The sequence below is a fragment of the Schistocerca serialis genome, chromosome 2 (genome assembly GCF_023864345.2).
Source record: "Schistocerca serialis cubense isolate TAMUIC-IGC-003099 chromosome 2, iqSchSeri2.2, whole genome shotgun sequence".
In the NCBI taxonomy this organism is placed as follows: Eukaryota; Metazoa; Arthropoda; class Insecta; order Orthoptera; family Acrididae; genus Schistocerca; species Schistocerca serialis.
This window is the reverse complement of record NC_064639.1, coordinates 695,275,691-695,293,006: the sequence shown is the minus strand read 5'-3', so window position 1 is coordinate 695,293,006 and position 17,316 is coordinate 695,275,691. Positions and strand designations below refer to the sequence as shown.

General features: G+C 43.7%; 1 protein-coding gene across 1 annotated transcript in view; it reads right to left on the bottom strand.

Annotated features, from left to right (window-relative positions):
- Positions 1-618: 618 nt before the first annotated feature.
- LOC126456339 (sialin-like) overlaps positions 619-17,316 on the bottom strand; it is a 136,775-nt gene continuing 120,077 nt past the window's right edge. Inside the window, exon 9 of the mRNA XM_050092092.1 lies at positions 619-783. Within this exon, the coding sequence (XP_049948049.1) occupies positions 619-783 (165 nt within the window). The remainder of the gene's footprint in view (positions 784-17,316) is intronic.

Genomic DNA, 17,316 nt, shown 5'->3' with positions numbered 1-17,316 from the left:
AAATTAAAAAAGGAAAGCCACGAAAGAATGCAAAAATGAGCGCAGAAACTCATATAATAGTTTTAAAATTATTTTTAGTATATTATTTAAAAGTTCCTCTCCTTGAGTACTACTTTATACACTAAGTACATCGAAAAAAGTAACATCTTCTAAGATTCAGCACTTGCTAAGCCAGGTAAGGACGGAGATGGGAAGAAATGGTAGCTGGTTGATGGATCCATCTACACAATCATCTGAACTGGTTTAGGAATCCACAGAAAGCTTAGAAACAGATGATCAGCCAGAGATTTGAATCTACTTACTATTAATAATTCTGTGTCGTAACCATTACATTTAGCACTTTCATACTAGTAACTAAAGTTTTCAGTGACTTATGCCTTATTCTACCGAGACACGTTACCACAATCAAATGTTCGCTATATGAAAGATGTCTGAAACTTTGCGATGATAAATAATTAACTTATAGTGAATTTAAAGTTGGAAACTGGTGATAAGAAAGTACAAAACAATTATTTATTTGTCAAAAAAGTATAAACATACAAGAAAGGCAGTTGTAGATAGACGAATTAAATTCAGTTAGTTAGACAGATGAAGCAAGAGTGAAATTTAGAAGTATTGCTACGTTTCTTGAACTGGGGATGATTTTTCAGGGTCTTTAGATTTCTCAGGAGGTCTGTTCCAACTCTGCTCTTCCACTGAACCGAAAATCAGGTAAAAAACGAAGCAGCCACACGTTACACCCGCTGCGATGTAGAAGGCTATGTTCCACTGCGCCAGAGTTTGCTGTTAACAAAAAACAAATTCTGTGTTAACACTGTAATGTACGCACATAACGAGTGGCTAAGAAGCTGCACTAGTATTTACGAAATATTTATTGTGTACAGATTATTGGTAGTAATAGCAGTAATTACAGGAAGCAACCAGAGGCTTGAAGATTTGACTTAAAAACCATAGCGCTTAAGTATGGCGTAGTTCTATAAGCCTATCTCTCTAAAACCTATGACACTCCTGCATAAGCGCACATCTAATGTTTAAAGCAGAAGTCGATAGTGACATATAACTGAGATGTACAGTAGCAACACCCACTCACAAAAATGGAAATAAGCAAGTAATTTCTACTTTTTGAGAAGACATCTTATAAGAATTTTTTTTTCTAATAATAACCTTTTGACAACTGCCCAGTTTTACTTTCGTTAATGATTCTCTACAACGGAAGCAATACACGATCTCCAGAAACGCAATTCTAAAAAAAATGATACAAAAAATACCCTGTTCGATTTTTCGTGAGCTTGACAAGACCTTCGATTGTGTAGAACATTAAATTATACCATAAAACCTAAAACATTATTGCGTTAAAAATAAATTTGCTTGCACGGATATTTAGCTTACGAAATAATGTCATAGGGATCAGAGCCGAGTGGAGGGTCTGAATCAGAGGGTGAGACGGTTCTGCGACCGCGTGGGCTGCAGATTCCTCGACTTGCGCCATAGGGTGGTGGGTTTTCGGGTTCTGCTGGATAGGTCAGGAGTCCACTACACGCAGCAAGCGGCTACACGGGTAGCAGGGGTTGTGTGGCGTGGACTGGGCGGTTTTTTAGGTTAGATGGCCTCGGGCAAGTACAGAAAGGGCAACAGCCTCAAAGGGTGCAGGGCAAAGTCAGGACATGCGGGGACCAAGCAGCAATCGGTATTGTAATTGTCAACTGTCGAAGCTGCATTGGTAAAGCACCGGAAGTTCAAGCGCTGATAGAAAGCACCGAAGTTGAAATCGTTATAGGTACAGAAAGCTGGCTGAAGCCAGAGATAAATTCTGCCGAAATTTTTACAAAGGCACAGACCGTGTTTAGAAAGGATAGATTGCATGCAACCGGTGGTGGCGCGTTTGTCGCTGTTAGTAGTAGTTTATCCTGTAGTGAAGTAGAAGTGGATAGTTCCTGTGAATTATTATGGGTGGAGGTTACACTCAACAACCGAGCTAGGTTAATAATTGACTCCTTTTACCGACCTCCTGACTCAGCAGCATTAGTGGCAGAACAACTGAGAGAAAATTTGGAATACATTTCACATAAATTTTCTCAGCGTGTTATGGTCTTAGGTGGAGATTTCAATTTACCAGATATAGACTGGGACACTCAGATGTTTAGGACGGGTGGTAGGGACAGAGCATCGAGTGACATTATACTGAGTGCACTATCCGAAAATTACCTCGAGCAATTAAACAAAGAACCGACTCGTGGAGATAACATCTTGGACCTACTGATAACAAACAGACCCGAACTTTTCGACTCTGTAAGTGCAGAACAGGAAATCAGTGATCATAAGGCCGTTGCAGCATCCCTGAATATGGAAGTTAATAGGAATATAAAAAAGGAGGAAGGTTTATCTGTTTAGCAAGAGTAAAAGAAGGCAGATTTCAGACTACCTAACAGATCAAAACGAAAATTTCTGTTTCGACACTGACAATGTTGAGTGTTTATGGAAAAAGTTCAAGGCAATCGTAAAATGCGTTTTAGACAGGTACGTGCCGAGTAAAACTGTGAGGGACGGGAAAAACCCATCTTGGTTCAACAACAAAGTTAGGAAACTACTGCGAAAGCAAAGAGAGCTTCACTCCAAGTTTAAACGCAGCCAAAACCTCTCAGACAAACAGAAGCTAAACGATGTCGAAGTTAGCGTAAGGAGGGCTATGCGTGAAGCGTTCAGTGAATTCGAAAGTAAAATTCTATGTACCGACTTGACAGAAAATCCTAGGAAGTTCTGGTCTTACGTTAAATCAGTAAGTGGCTCGAAACAGCATATCCAGACACTCCGGGATGATGATGGCATTGAAACAGAGGATGACGCTCGTAGAGCTGAAGTACTAAACACCTTTTTCCAAAGCTGTTTCACAGAGGAAGACCGCACTGCAGTTCCTTCTCTAAATCCTCGCACAAACGAAAAAATGGCTGACATCGAAATAAGTGTCCCAGGAATAGAAAAGCAACTGGAATCACTCAACAGAGGAAAGTCCACTGGACCTGACGGGATACCAATTCGATTCTACACAGAGTACGCGAAAGAACTTGCCCCCCTTCTAACAGCCGTGTACCGCAAGTCTCTAGAGGAACGGAAGGATCCAAATGATTGGAAAAGAGCACAGGTAGTCCCAGTCTTCAAGAAGGGTCGTCGAGCAGATGCGCAAAACTATAGACCTATATATCTGACGTCGACTGTTGTTGAATTTTAGAACATGTTTTTTGCTCGAGTATCATGTCGTTTTTGGAAACCCAGAATCTACTCTGTAGGAATCAACATGGATTCCGTAAACAGCGATCGTGTGAGACTCAACTCGCTTTATTTGTTCATGAGACCCAGAAAATATTAGATACAGGCTCCCAGGTAGATGCTATTTTCCTTGACTTCCGGAAGGCGTTCGATACAGTTCCGCACTGTCGCCTGATAAACAAAGTAAGAGCCTACGGAATATCAGACCAGCTGTGTGGCTGGATTGAAGAGTTTTTAGCAAACAGAACACAGCATGTTGTTATCAGTGGAGAGACGTCTACAGACGTTAAAGTAACCTCTGGCGTGCCACAGGGGAGTGTTATGGGACCATTGCTTTTCACAATATATATAAATGACCTAGTAGATAGTGTCGGAAGTTCCATGCGGCTTTTCGCGGATGATGCTGTAGTATACAGAGAAGTTGCAGCATTAGTAGAAAATTGTAGCGAAATGCAGGAAGATCTGCAGCGGATAGGCACTTGGTGCAGGGAGTGGCAATTGACCCTTAACATAGGCAAATGTAATGTATTGCGAATACATAGAAAGAAGGATCCTTTATTGTATGATTATATGATAGCGGAACAAACACTGGTAGCAGTTATTACTGTAAAATATCTGGGAGTATGCGTGCGGAACGATTTGAAGTGGAATGGTCATATAAAATTAATTGTTGGTAAGGCGGGTACCAGGTTGAGATTCATTGGGAGGGTCCTTAGAAAATGTAGTCCATCAAGAAAGGAGGTGGCTTACAAAACACTCGTTCGACCTATACTTGAGTATTGCTCATCAGTGTGGGATCCGTACCAGATCGGGTTGACGGAGGAGTTAGAGAAGATCCAAAGAAGAGCGGCGCGTTTCGTCACAGGGTTATTTGGTAACCGTGATAGCGTTACGGAGATGTTTAGCAAACTCAAGTGGCAGACTCTGCAAGAGAGGCGCTCTGCATCGCGGTGTAGCTTGCTGTCCAGGTTTCGAGAGGGTGCGTTTCTGGATGAGGTATCGAATATATTGCTTCCCCCTACTTATACCTTCCGAGGAGATCACGAATGTAAAATTAGAGAGATTCGAGCGCGCACGGAGGCTTTCAGACAGTCGTTCTTCCCGCGAACCATACGCGACTGGAACAGAAAAGGGAGGTAATGACAGTGGCATGTAAAGTGCCCTCCACCACACACCGTTGGGTGGCTTGCGGAGTATAAATGTAGATGTAGATGTAGAAATTAAATCTTTTCGGGCAGAAGAACAGCGATTATATAGTTTTAAGGGAGACAAGAAACAAAGCTCAAAGGACACGTAATTATACTTTATTGATAGTTTTTTATTTTTTCCACTCTGTGGCGTACTTTTATATACCTTCTTCACACTGCTTAACATAAATTCTGAAATTGCAATTTTTCTTCTTCTGCAGAATTGTAAATCTGCATATGAAGCTTATTACAAGTGTGACAGGTATCGTTTTCCAGTTTTCTTGATAAGAATGTTCAACTGGTGAAACAGCTTCTGGCACACATTAGAACATACAGGTTGCTCCGACTTTTCGTCTCATGAGACACAGATTACTGATAAAATAGTTTGACTTTGAAACTTCCTGGCAGATTGAAACTGTGTGCCGGACCGAGACTCGAAATCGGGACCACTGCCTTTCGCTGGCAAGTGATCTACCATCTGAGCTACCCAAGCACGACTCACGACCCGCCTTCACAGTTTTAGTTCCACCAGTACCTCGTCTCCTACATTCCAAACTTCACAGAAGCTCTCCTGCGAACCTTGCAGAACTAGCACTCCTGGAAGAAAGGATACTGCGGAGACATGGCTTTGCCACAGCCTGGGGGATGTTTCCAGAACAAGATTTTCACTCTGCAGCGGAGTGTGCGCTGATATGAAACTTACTGGCAGATTAAAACTGTGTGCCGGACCGAGATTCGAACTCGGGACCATTGCCTTCCACGGGCAAGTGCTCTACCTGGTAGAGCACTTACAGAGTGAAAATTTCATTCTGGAGTTCGATTTTTCTTGCAGGATTAAATTCTGGTACTGTAGAGTTCTGTTTCCGAGATGTCAGAAAACGGTAAAGTTACCTTAAGGTAAGTCTTTCTGTGAAGATGTTTAGGGGTATAGAATAGTTCCGGTAAAGTTTTGTTTCAGATGGTTTACGATTTGGTCGTCATTTTAATTGTAGCATTGTTACTGATAGAGTGTAAAAGTGGTAGATGTAGTGGTAGATGTTGTATGTTGTAGAGGTTCTCGTGATAGAAATGTTACTAGGTAGAAATAACATTTGGTAGAATTGTTTATTGACAGAGCTTAATTTCCAAATTGTACGTGCCAGAATGTACCTCTTCAACCACACTAGCCCCTTGCCCCCTCTTCCCCCTCCCCCAGCCATAAAAATCTTGATTACTCGTCTTGTATGCAAATGTTACAGCCGCTCGGGATTAGCCGAGCGGTCTCAGGCGCTGCAGTCATGGACTGTGCGGCTGGTCCCGGCGGAGGTTCGAGTCCTCCCTCGGGGATGGGCGTGTGCGTTTGTCCTTAACATAATTTAGGTTAAGTAGTGTGTACGCTTAGGCACTGATGACCTTAGCAGTTATGTCCCATTAGATTTCACACACACACATGCAAATGTTACACGGTTAACTCCTCACGTCTGGAGCCCATCTCAGATTGGCCTCCTAAGTGGCCGCTTATGACGCTTGCGCCCTCTTGAGAAGTAATTTAACTGTGACTAATACTTCATTTACTGTCAACGGCCGTGACGAGCTGGATACTCCGGTTCCCGTCGGACCTTCGAAGTTAAGCTCCGTCGGGCGGGCCGGTACAGTACTTGGATACGTGACCCTCTGGGTATGAAGCGTGATGTTGATAATTTTGCCTTTCTCTTTTCGGCAGAGGAAATATGAGCGATGGTTCCGTAAAGTCTTTGGGCAAGTGTCTTGGACTAAATTCCAAACCTGTCTGCCTTGTCTCGTGAAGTGAGAGCACGCGACATTTCTGATGGTGAAACGTCTGTCGGATGGGAACGATAAGCTTGTCGGGCTGGGCGTTACTCTTGGAGAGGAGCAGGCTATGTGCAGGGACTGGGTTTCACTGTCTCCCTTCTCTCATGGTTCCCAACACGGACACGAAACTATACTACACACACACTATAGTAGTCATCTACACTTAACCTTTCGAGTCCAACAATATGAAGAAAAAATATTTTAAACATCACTTACAACTTCCGGGATCGGTGTATAAAACTTTCCCCTAATATTTCCTTTCCAACTGGGGAGGGCATCTTCAGAGGTAAAATGGCGAACTACAACCAGAACTTCGGGGAGCGCTGAATACATGGGCAATGTAGAGAGCACCACAGTCCATCGCGTGACGTCAGCTACGAGATTATTTCTGATAGTGCCAACATTCTCGACTGAAGGTAGTCGATCGTCATTCTTATGTTGCAGTGTTGAATCCAAATTTTATGTAATTTAACATCTCCCTCTTTTCTGTTAAAATTACTGCGGTGTTTATAAATCTCAATAGCCTCTCTACGCACTGATAATACGATGTTTTCGATATGACACTCGTCTCAGCGAATTTTATTTCACGATCACCCTCTTAGTACAGATGTTCCGCTACTGCCGATTTATTCGCATGTCCCAGGCGGCAATTCCTCTTGCGTTTAACCATACGGGTGTTAACACATCTTTTTGTGGTACCTATATAAACCATTCCACAACTACAAGGAATTTTATATGCTCCCAGTATAGCCAAGGGATTTCGTATATCTTTTGCCGATTTTAAACATTCTTTTATCTTCCTGGTACATCTGAAGGTAGTTTCCAAACCATACTTGATCAACATTTCCCCATTGCGACCTGCAAATGTATTGATGAACGAAACAATTTCCCTTCGAGCGGCCGTAGTTCCTCGTCAGTTCAAATTCTCTCCCTAGGGCGAAGTACCCGATCTATCTCCTTGTTATAATAACCATTGTTCTTGACTGTCGATCGTAGATGTTCAAGCTCATATTTGAAATAATTCGGTTCACAAATTTTGTGCTCCCTATTCACCATGGTTATAATCACATCTCTTTTTTGTCCGGGGTGGTGGTTAGAAACTTTGTGGTGGTAACCGTCAGTATGTGTGGCTTTTCTGTATACCCTTGGCACAACGTCCCTACCAAGTGATAACAGACATATTCAAGAAAGTCAGTTGGCCATTATCTCCGACTCCGTAGTAAATGCATTTTTGGATTGATACTTTTGAGATGTATCAGGAAGGCATCCAATTCCTCTGCAGCGAGCGTTCATACTACGAAAGTATCGGCGATATCATCTGGCTGGTCTTTTACTGGCAGTCTGCAACGCCCGTTGTTTAAATTCCCCCATAAACAAATTGGCCACAGCTGCACTAAGAGCAGTGCCCATAGCCACCTTGTCAGTCTGTTCATAAAAATGATTATTGTATTGAAAATAGATCGTAGTGAGACAGTGTCTGAGTAAGTACAGAATATCTGCTGGAAAAATATCCACTCTGCATGAAATAGCTTCATTCACTGGGATCATGGTAAATAATGACACATCAAACTTAAAAAGGACATCATATTGGCTCATGTGTATTTCTTTTCATTTGTCGCCACTTTATCTGTGAGTGTGCAGCTCGTGGTCGTGCGGTAAGCGTTCTCGCTTCCCGCGCACGGGGTCCCAGGGTTCGATTCCCGGCGGGGTTAGGGATTTTCCGTGCCTCGAGATGACTGGGTATTGTTGTGTTGTCTTCATCATCATTATTAACCCCCATTACGGTCGTAGGAAGACAATGGCAAGCCACCACCGCTACGACCTTGCCTAGTCGGCGGTGCGGTCTCCCGCATCGTCCCTTACGCTCCTCAGTATATGGGACCTTATCTTCCTTATCTCTGAAGATGTCTCCCGCAGTCAGGGAATAAACGTTAGGAAAAAAAATTCCACATCAACCACGGCCTATTGGGCCGGAAATTGTACGTGATGTACAAGTTGCAAGTGATGTCAGTAGCAGCAGTGAAAGCTTGCACTGTATTATTTTAAAAATTTTCGCAAAAATAACTTTTATCATCATAGTAAGCATTCATACTATATGATTTTATTCACTTGATTTACTTCAATAATGACCACATCTCGTAAAAAACCGGACTTACGGTGGAAAACGGAATCCACTAACGTTTACGTTCGGTTAGCGAGTGCATGCAACGGCATCAATTCCGCTGTTAGTGAGTGTGAAACGTGCGGACATTACTGTGATGCCGGCCGTTGTGACCGAGCCGTTCTAGGCGCTTCCGTCTGGAAACGCGAGACCGCTACGGTCGCAGGTTCAAATCCTGCCTCGGGCATGGATGTGTCTGATGTCCTTAGGTTAGTTAGGTTTAAGTAGTTCGAAGTTCTAGGGTACTGATGAAATGGCGCTGAGCACTATGGGACTTAACATCTGTGGACATCAGTCCCGTAGAACTTAGAACCACGTAAACCTAACTAACCTAAGGACATCACACATATCCATGCCGAGGTAGGATTCGAACCTGCGACCGCAGCGGTCACGCGGTTCCGGACTGAAGCGCCTAGAACCGCACTGCCACACCGGCCGGCCGGGGATTGATGACCTCAGATGTTAAGTCCCATAATGCTCAGAACCATTTTAACCATTACTGTGACAGTAAGAGGCGTATAAACACTCTTCGTGTATTGGTCTGCGTGTAACAATCGTTCTCCGCGGCCCGGGCCGCGTCGCGCCGCGCAGCGTCGAATTGCGAAGGGTCAACATCAGCGTTCAGGCCAAGTGGGGCGCAGCTGACGTCAGCAGCAGTAACGACACCGGCTGCAGCTGTCGCAGCACCGACCACCCGTGGCATCGGCACTAGCGGAGGTGGAGGCGTGTGACGTCGGCGACTGTGGAGACGGAAGACGTGTCAGCAACAACGGCGCCTGTACATGTACGTGAGTGCCAACGTAGCGGGGCCCAGGTATTTCATCCACGCTTTATGAAACGTCGATGAGGCGAAAAGGGACACAGATAGTGCAACAAAGCGCTCCACAAGAACTTCCGAGCACTCAGGTACAGGTAATGTAGAATCAGACGAACTTGAGGACATACTAGAATACAAGATTTTAAACATGGCTGAAACAGCAACTGTTGAAATTCTTCACGGCAAATGATAACAGCCAAACAGTTGCAGGATAAAGATTTATTAAAATTCTTGACCACGGTTTCGGTATATCTAAATATACCTTCACCAGAAGTAAAATACACCTGCACAGGAAGACATCTTCATTAACAAAAACTTTGCATCGGAACTGAGAAAGAAAAAAACACTATAGCTAAAGTAACTGTAAAATACCAGAGTCTTACAAGCACAAAAACTTTTAGTCACTTACTAAAATCACATCCTGCAGTGGAGATACATAAAACAATTGCGCCAAAGGCGTCGTCAGTAGTTAAAACATCATCTCCATGTATACAACATAATACTGGACAGAGGGATGATGCAAACACAGCATAGCATTATTACCTCGCCTGTGAACTAGCGTGAAGAGGATGTGAAAGCCCTAGGGCAGACAGTTTCACCGAGAGAGGGCAGTTGTGGTATGCGCGAGACACTCGCGCACATTAATATCCACGGATACATACACATGCACATCAAAATTATTAAAAGTTGTGCTAATTCAAACCTTCTATCTTCATTACCAGACTGATTAATGTGCGCGAGTGTCTCGCGCATACCACAACTGCCCTCTCTCGGTGAAACTGTCTGCCCTAGGGCGTTCACATCCTTTTCACGCTAGTTCACAGGCGAAGTAATGTTGCTATGCTGTGTTTGCATCAACCCTCTGTCCAGTATTATGTTGTATACATGGAGATGATGTTTTAACTACTGACGACGCCTTTGGCGCAATTGTTTTATGTATCTCCACTGCAGGATGTGATTTTAGTAAGTGACTAAAAGTTTTTGTGCTTGTAATACTCTGGTAATTTTACAGTTACTTTAGCTATAGTGTCTTTTCTTTCTCAGTTCCGATGCATAGTTTTTGCTAATGAAGGTGTCTTCCTGTTCAGGTGTATTTAGATATACCGAAACCGTGGCCAAGAATTTGAATATATCTTTATCCTGCAACTGTTCGGCTGTTATCATTTACCGTGAAGTATACTATAATACGTTAATAAGGAATCTACATCTACGTCTATACTCTGCAAACCACCGTGAGGTGGACGGCAGAGGGTACGTACCATTGCACCAATTATTAGGGTTTACATTCACGTATGAGGCGCGAGAAGAAAGATTGAATGCATCTGTGCGTGCAGTAATTATTCTAATCTTATCATCACGATCGCTTTGTGAGCGATACATAGGGGTTGCGGTATATCCCTAGGGTAATCATTTAAAGCTGGTTCTTGCAACTGTGTTAATAGACTTTGTCCGGACAGTTTACCGTCTTTTTTCAACAGTCTGCCAGTTCAGTTCTTTCAGTATCTCAGTGACACTGTCCCACGTAACCACAAAGATTACTGCCGCAAAAGTACTAGAACTGAAATAAAAAATCACTCATTGGGCAGTATCACACGCAAAACTGAGTGGACGTATAGAACAATCAGAAAAATATACGCTAGGCTTAGGCAAGAAAACAAAAACTAGACGGTCCGTTCGTTCGCTAGTGTGACGCCACTGCCCCTACTCGTTCAGACGGCCACCACAAAATCAATTATTGAGATCACGTAAGCCAAGCAAGGTATCACACAATTTATCTAATCCAAGTACAACAAAGACGGAAAGGAAATACAGACCCGACTGAAAGAGCTAATTCATCCGAAGAAAGAAAAGATAAGCTTTAAAAATAAAGACACTAAACAGTACAGTCACAAATGAAAATGAGACAGAAGTGAAAACAGGCAAGCTGAAACAAAATTCGCAGTGTAGTCATAACTGAAAGAGAAGAGGAAATCAGGAAACTGAAACAGAATTCGGGCCTAAATAAAGAAATGAAATGGGAAGCACCTAGGAAGTGTAGGCCGAAAGTGATAGTATACGATGTCCCAATTATCATGCCAGGCAGTGAACTGAGTCACTCTACAAACAGAACTTGGAGGGAACCTCAGACACGGAGCAGTTCTTAGAACAAACAAAACGTTTAAAACAGGTCCACGGGAGAAGTTTACAATATTACGTAATGCGGGTAAATCCAAAAGTCAGAGCACAGTTGTTTACACAAAAAGGAATGTGCATTCGATTTGATCAACTACTGCGAAGGACAACATTGCAGTCACCAATTGCAGTTCTACATAGTAAATAAAATGAGGCAAATATCAGGTCGACAGTCGAATAAGATGCTACACTGTACAGAAAGAGGCCCATTAAACCCGAGCCCACTGATAAAACGGACTATAAAATTACCTGTCATCTATGTAAAAAACGAAAACCTGCGTGGAAAAGAAAGCAAGATGCAGAAAGCTCCAAATTGTTCTAATCCAGTGTGAAGGGTATAGCGAGAAGAGACACAGTGGCACAAACCGAAAACGTGACTGACCATACAGACAAGGCCAATAATGAGATGGACCATAAAAAGACCAATAACACGAATAATGAAGAGAAGGAATGGAGTTTGCGGAAATGGCTAAGAACAAACGAAACAAGGAACGAACAAATGCCAACCTCTAGGCAGGAAGATTTAAAGGACATTCAGAAAAAGTTGAAAGTGCAATGAAAGCAAGGCGTGACAGCAAGCAACACGTTATAGCAGTGAAGTGTGATAGTACGCAACAGCTAATGGAGGAAGATTATGAAAATACGCAGATCATAGGGGAAGCTACAGACGGCAACAGGAAAGACATGACACGAAAAATGGACCCGCAGTGTACGTACGAAATGTGTGAAAACGCAATAAGACTTGCTAAATTAGAGCATTTATGTGTGTTAACCATAGCAAAAAGACACCTGGTTAAGCACATTGATCTCAAAGTGTGTACCATAAGTTTTCTTGTCACGGAGGAAGTTGACCATATTTAGCTCAGTGTCAACAAGCTGCCTACAAATATACACATCAAAAAAAGTTTTGCATCACCTCGGTTCCGAAGGTTCCGGAACCTGTACAGAAAATTGGAATAGAGATCAACATAAACATCATTTCTGCTCTTTTTATTGATCATGAAAACCACACATTGCATGCTGTACTACCATACAGCGAGACCTTCACAGGATGTGGTCCAAACTGCTGTACACACCGGTACCTCTAATACCAATTAGCACGTCCTCTTGCATTGATGCATGCCTTTATACGTCGTGGCATACTATCCACAAATTTATCAAGGCACTGTTGGTAAACATTGTCCTACTCCTCAACGGCGATTCGGCGTAGATTCCTCAGAGTGGTTGGTGGGTCACGTCGTCCGTAAACAGCCATTATCGATCTATCCCAGGCATGTTCGATAGGTATCATGTCTGGAGAACATGCTGGCCACTCTAGTCGAGAGATGTCGTTATCCTGAAAAAAGTCATTCACAAGATGTGCACGATGGTGCGCGAATTGTCGTCCATGAAGACGAATGCCTCGCGAATGTACTACCGATATGGTTGCACTATCGGTCGGAGAATGGCATTCACGTATCGTACAGCCGTTACGGCGCCTTCCATGACCACCAGCGGCGTACGTCGGCCCCACATAATGCCACCCCAAAACAGCAGAGAACCTCTCGCTGGGCAGTGTGTCTAAGGCGTTCAGCCTGACCGGCTAGCCTCCAAACACGTCCCCGAAGATTGTCTGGTTGAAGGCATATGCGACACTCATCGGTGAAGAGAACGTGATGCAAATCCTGAGCGGTCCATTCGGCATGTTATTGGACCCATCTGTACCAAGCTGCACGGTGTCGTGGTTGCAAAGATGGACCTCGCCATGGACGTCGAGAGTGAAGTTGCGCATCATACAGCCTATTGCGCACAGTCTGAGTCGTAACACGACGTCCTGTGGCTGCACGAAAAGCATTATTCAACATCGTGACATTGCTGTCAGGGTTCCTCCGAGCCATAATCCGTAGGTAGCGATCATCCACTGCAGTAGTACCCCTTGGGCGGCGTGAACGAGGCATGTCATCGACAGTTCCTGTCTCTCTGTATCTCCTCCAAGTCCGAACAACATCGCTTTGGTTCACCCGGAGACGCCTGGACTCTTTCCTTCTTGAGAGCCCTTCCTGGCACAAAGTAACAATGCGGAAGCGATAGAACTGCGGTATTGACCGTCTAGGCATGGATGAACTACAGACAACACGAGCCGTGTACCTCTTTCCTGGTGGAATGACTGGAACTGATCGGCTGTCGGACCCCCTCCGTCTAATAGGCGCTGCTCGTGCTTGGTAGTTTACATCTCTGGGCGGGTTTAGTCACATCTCTGAACAGTGAAAGGGAGAGTGGCTGTGATGCAATATCCGCAGACAATGTGTATCTTCAGGAGTTCTGGGAACTGGGTTGACGCAAAACATGTTTTGATCTGTGTACAAAGGAACTGCGGACCGTACTTGACGTCATTTTTAAGAGGAGGCAGAAGAGACTTGATATTGAGCGTCTGTACAGGCAGTTAGTGGAGCCGGCCAGAGTGGCCGAGCGGTTAAAGGCGCTACTACAGTCTGGAACCGCACGACCGCTACGGTCGCAGGTTCGAATCCTGCCTCGGCCATGGATGTGTGTGATGTCCTTAGGTTAGTTAGGTTTAAGTAGTTCTAAGTTCTAGGGGACTTATGACCACAGCAGTTGAGTCCCATAGTGCTCGGAGCCATTTGAACCATTTGAATTTGAGCAGTTAGTGATGACACATAGCCAACTCTCTATGATTACAGAATAGCCCCATGGATATTTGTTCACTAGGTTACCGTAGCCTTCGTATGCAGGCTGGGGTGGCCGAGCGGTTCTAGGCGCTACAGTCTGGAACCGCACGACCGCTACGGTCACAGGTTCTAATCCTGCCTCGGGCATGGATGTGTATGATGTCCTTAGGTCAGTTAGATTTAAGTAGTTCTAAGTTCTAGGGGACTGATGACCTCGGAAGTTAAGTCCCATAGTGCTCAGAGCCATTTGAACCTTCGTATGCAACCAGCTCGCACTCCAATCGCAGTGAGATAGAGGCAAGTGACTAAAATCGGCCATATAAATGCAATGCACAGTGTCATGGTGATGCAAGAACTCGGGAAAGTCTTAGAGGAGTTGGACCTATACATGCTATGTATGCAGACGCCATAATGCAGAAATGGGGTATCACTGCAGATGCCAGTTACAGCAAAGATCGACCATAACATCAAGTCTTCATCCAACAGCCGCCATAGTGATGCCAGATAAAGACATAACAGTAACAAAAGCACATCAGCTCTATGATGAACACATGGTGAAAACAGAAATAATGAGTGCCTTGGGAAAATTGTTCATAACTAATCAATAATTTCAATACAGTCAGGAGATACAACCACGTACAGACAACTTAAAGGACAGCAACAATACTGGGTCGACACGACAGACACATTTTATTAATGGACGCGAACGTGATATCAACATTGTGACATAGCAAAGAATGAAAGAGGACTCTGTCTTCAGGACACTATACTAGAACTTGGCCTTCATGTCATGAATAAGCCACTCAGCACACCTACTTTCCAACGACGACAGTATTATCTCATTTACTTCACAATTATAAACGCAGATAATTATTTAGACGCTAACAACCAGCTCCAGTGAATATACGATCTACTTATGGCGAGTGGGAACTTTTAAAGGCAGAATTTAAGATACAACCGGAACAAACAAGCGGATCTGATGAAGCAGCAAGGCCTGACAGAATAATGGCAGAAATGTTGCACAGCTAGTGGACCAAATTGTGCCACATATGACAGTGTTATTAAACGAATGTTTTTTGTAGGGACGATTGTAAGAATGTGGAAAATCACGAATACCATTATACTAAAAGAAGGGAACAACAAAGACCCAAGAGGACCGAAATCTGGCAAGCCGATTTCCTTGTTAAATGCTGTAGCCGAAGTACAGAAGATGCTCATGTGCTGCTGAGTGAGTGAACACAGGCGGGCAGTAGGCATGAAGCCCGTGCAAGATGGCTCAAATGGCTCTGAGCACTATGGGACTTAACTTCTGAGGTCATCAGTCCCCTAGAACTTAGAACTACTTCAACCTAACTAACCTAAGGACATCACACACATCCATCCCGAGGCAGGATTCGAAACTGCGACTGTAGCGGTCGTGCGGTTCCAGACTGTGGCGCCTAGAACCGCTCGGCCACTCCGGTTGGCGAAGCCCGTGCAGTACGGTTTCAGGAAAGAGAAATCCAGCGAGGATGCGATAAATCATGCAATGAATATTGTGAACACTTCAGACGACAAGTATGTTATGAGCATAATGATTGGCATAGCTGGGGCATTTGATAATTTGTGGTGGCCTGCCCGTTCAAAAGACTGGAACGGATGGACTGTCCCAGGTGTCTCTATAACAGTCTACGGGATTATTGCACAGACAGGTAGGTGCAACTAGAATGTCCTGGAAAGAAAATTGCGAAAGGCTGCCCACAAGGTTCGGTCTGTGGTCCAGAGTTCTGCAAACATTAGAGGCTGCAATGCCTATGGACGACGTGGTAATTACAGCAACAGGCAACACAAAGGCTAAATTGAAGGAAAATAGTCGAGTAGTTCTTAAAAACTAAGTAACTGGTGTGTAGAAAACAAACTAACGATAGCAGCACACAAAACAGTTTAAATGTTGCTGAAAGAAACTTTATCAAAAACGAGTAACCCCATAATCGGAATAAATGACCAGTCTGTGAAAAGAAAAGACGCATATAGATACCTTAGAGTTAACATTGACGAAATGCAAAACTTTCATGCACACGTGGAAGTCGACTAACATACGTGCATTATCATCCTGAACGAAACAACAACAATTGGCCAAAGCAGTTTTCAGCTGTCACTACATGCAATAAAAACCTACCACAACGCCATCTTACCAGCGATTGTGGGCCATGGGTCGAATGTCGAGAGCCAGAAAGGTAAGAATAGCACAGGCTCTGGGGTGAGCATAGAGGAGTGTACTCCTGCGCTGGGCAACGACTGAGGCGCTGTTGCTGACACTAAGCTCGCTACATCTAGACCTAGCGGTAAGGAACAGAGGTGCACAATATTGGCCCAGTAAGGGCGAATAAGGTAAGGCGAAGGACATACTGGGCACAAGAGCCACATCGAATAATGAAATTAACGCAAGCATTGTTAGAGAATGGCAAGAAATGTGGGACAGTGCGGAAACAGTTAGGAGAACCTACCACAATTGGGAATAATGTGTAATTATACAAGATGTTACAGATCAGGGCAGGAACGTCTTTGGTAATACAACAGTCTATAATATAATACTAAATGAGGAACTGTGGCATAAGCCGAACTCGCTGAGAGTTAAAATATCAACTTCTGAACTGCAAGCCTTCATGGGAACGAGACGCGCCAGGGCAGAACATCCGCCTACAGCAACCTTCCAGAAAGAGTGAGGACATGAGCCTCAGGGAGGAGCAGGAAGGATTTCCTGAAAGCGTGACAGCCATCATCCAATCTCTACACCTCTGGTGGTACAACAGCACAGACCCTGTGAATCTTGCGTTGTACGTCAGCACGCCGAGGGCAAATAATCCAGGCAAATGAGAACTCACTTTGGTTCTGATACCAAGTATAATAGTGTAGTGCATTATAGTGCTATGTAGTGTAATGTTGTATAGTAGTGTTGTTAAGAATTTTGAAGTGCAAAATTTGTGACCTACCACTGTTACAAAGTGTAGCAGACCAGTAGCGCGTTTCTGGATTCCGGATGAATATATACCTGTTAGCCAGATGGCCAAATGATAATATGTGGACATTTATTTTTTATTCTTTTCTAATTAATATTATTATTATTCTTTTTATGTAAACATACTATGCAGATTTTTTCCTTAAACGCCATAATGCTAAGTTATACTAACACATTCGAAATTGCATCAAAATATTACTTTCTATATTCATGCCACTTCATGTGCAACACTTGAT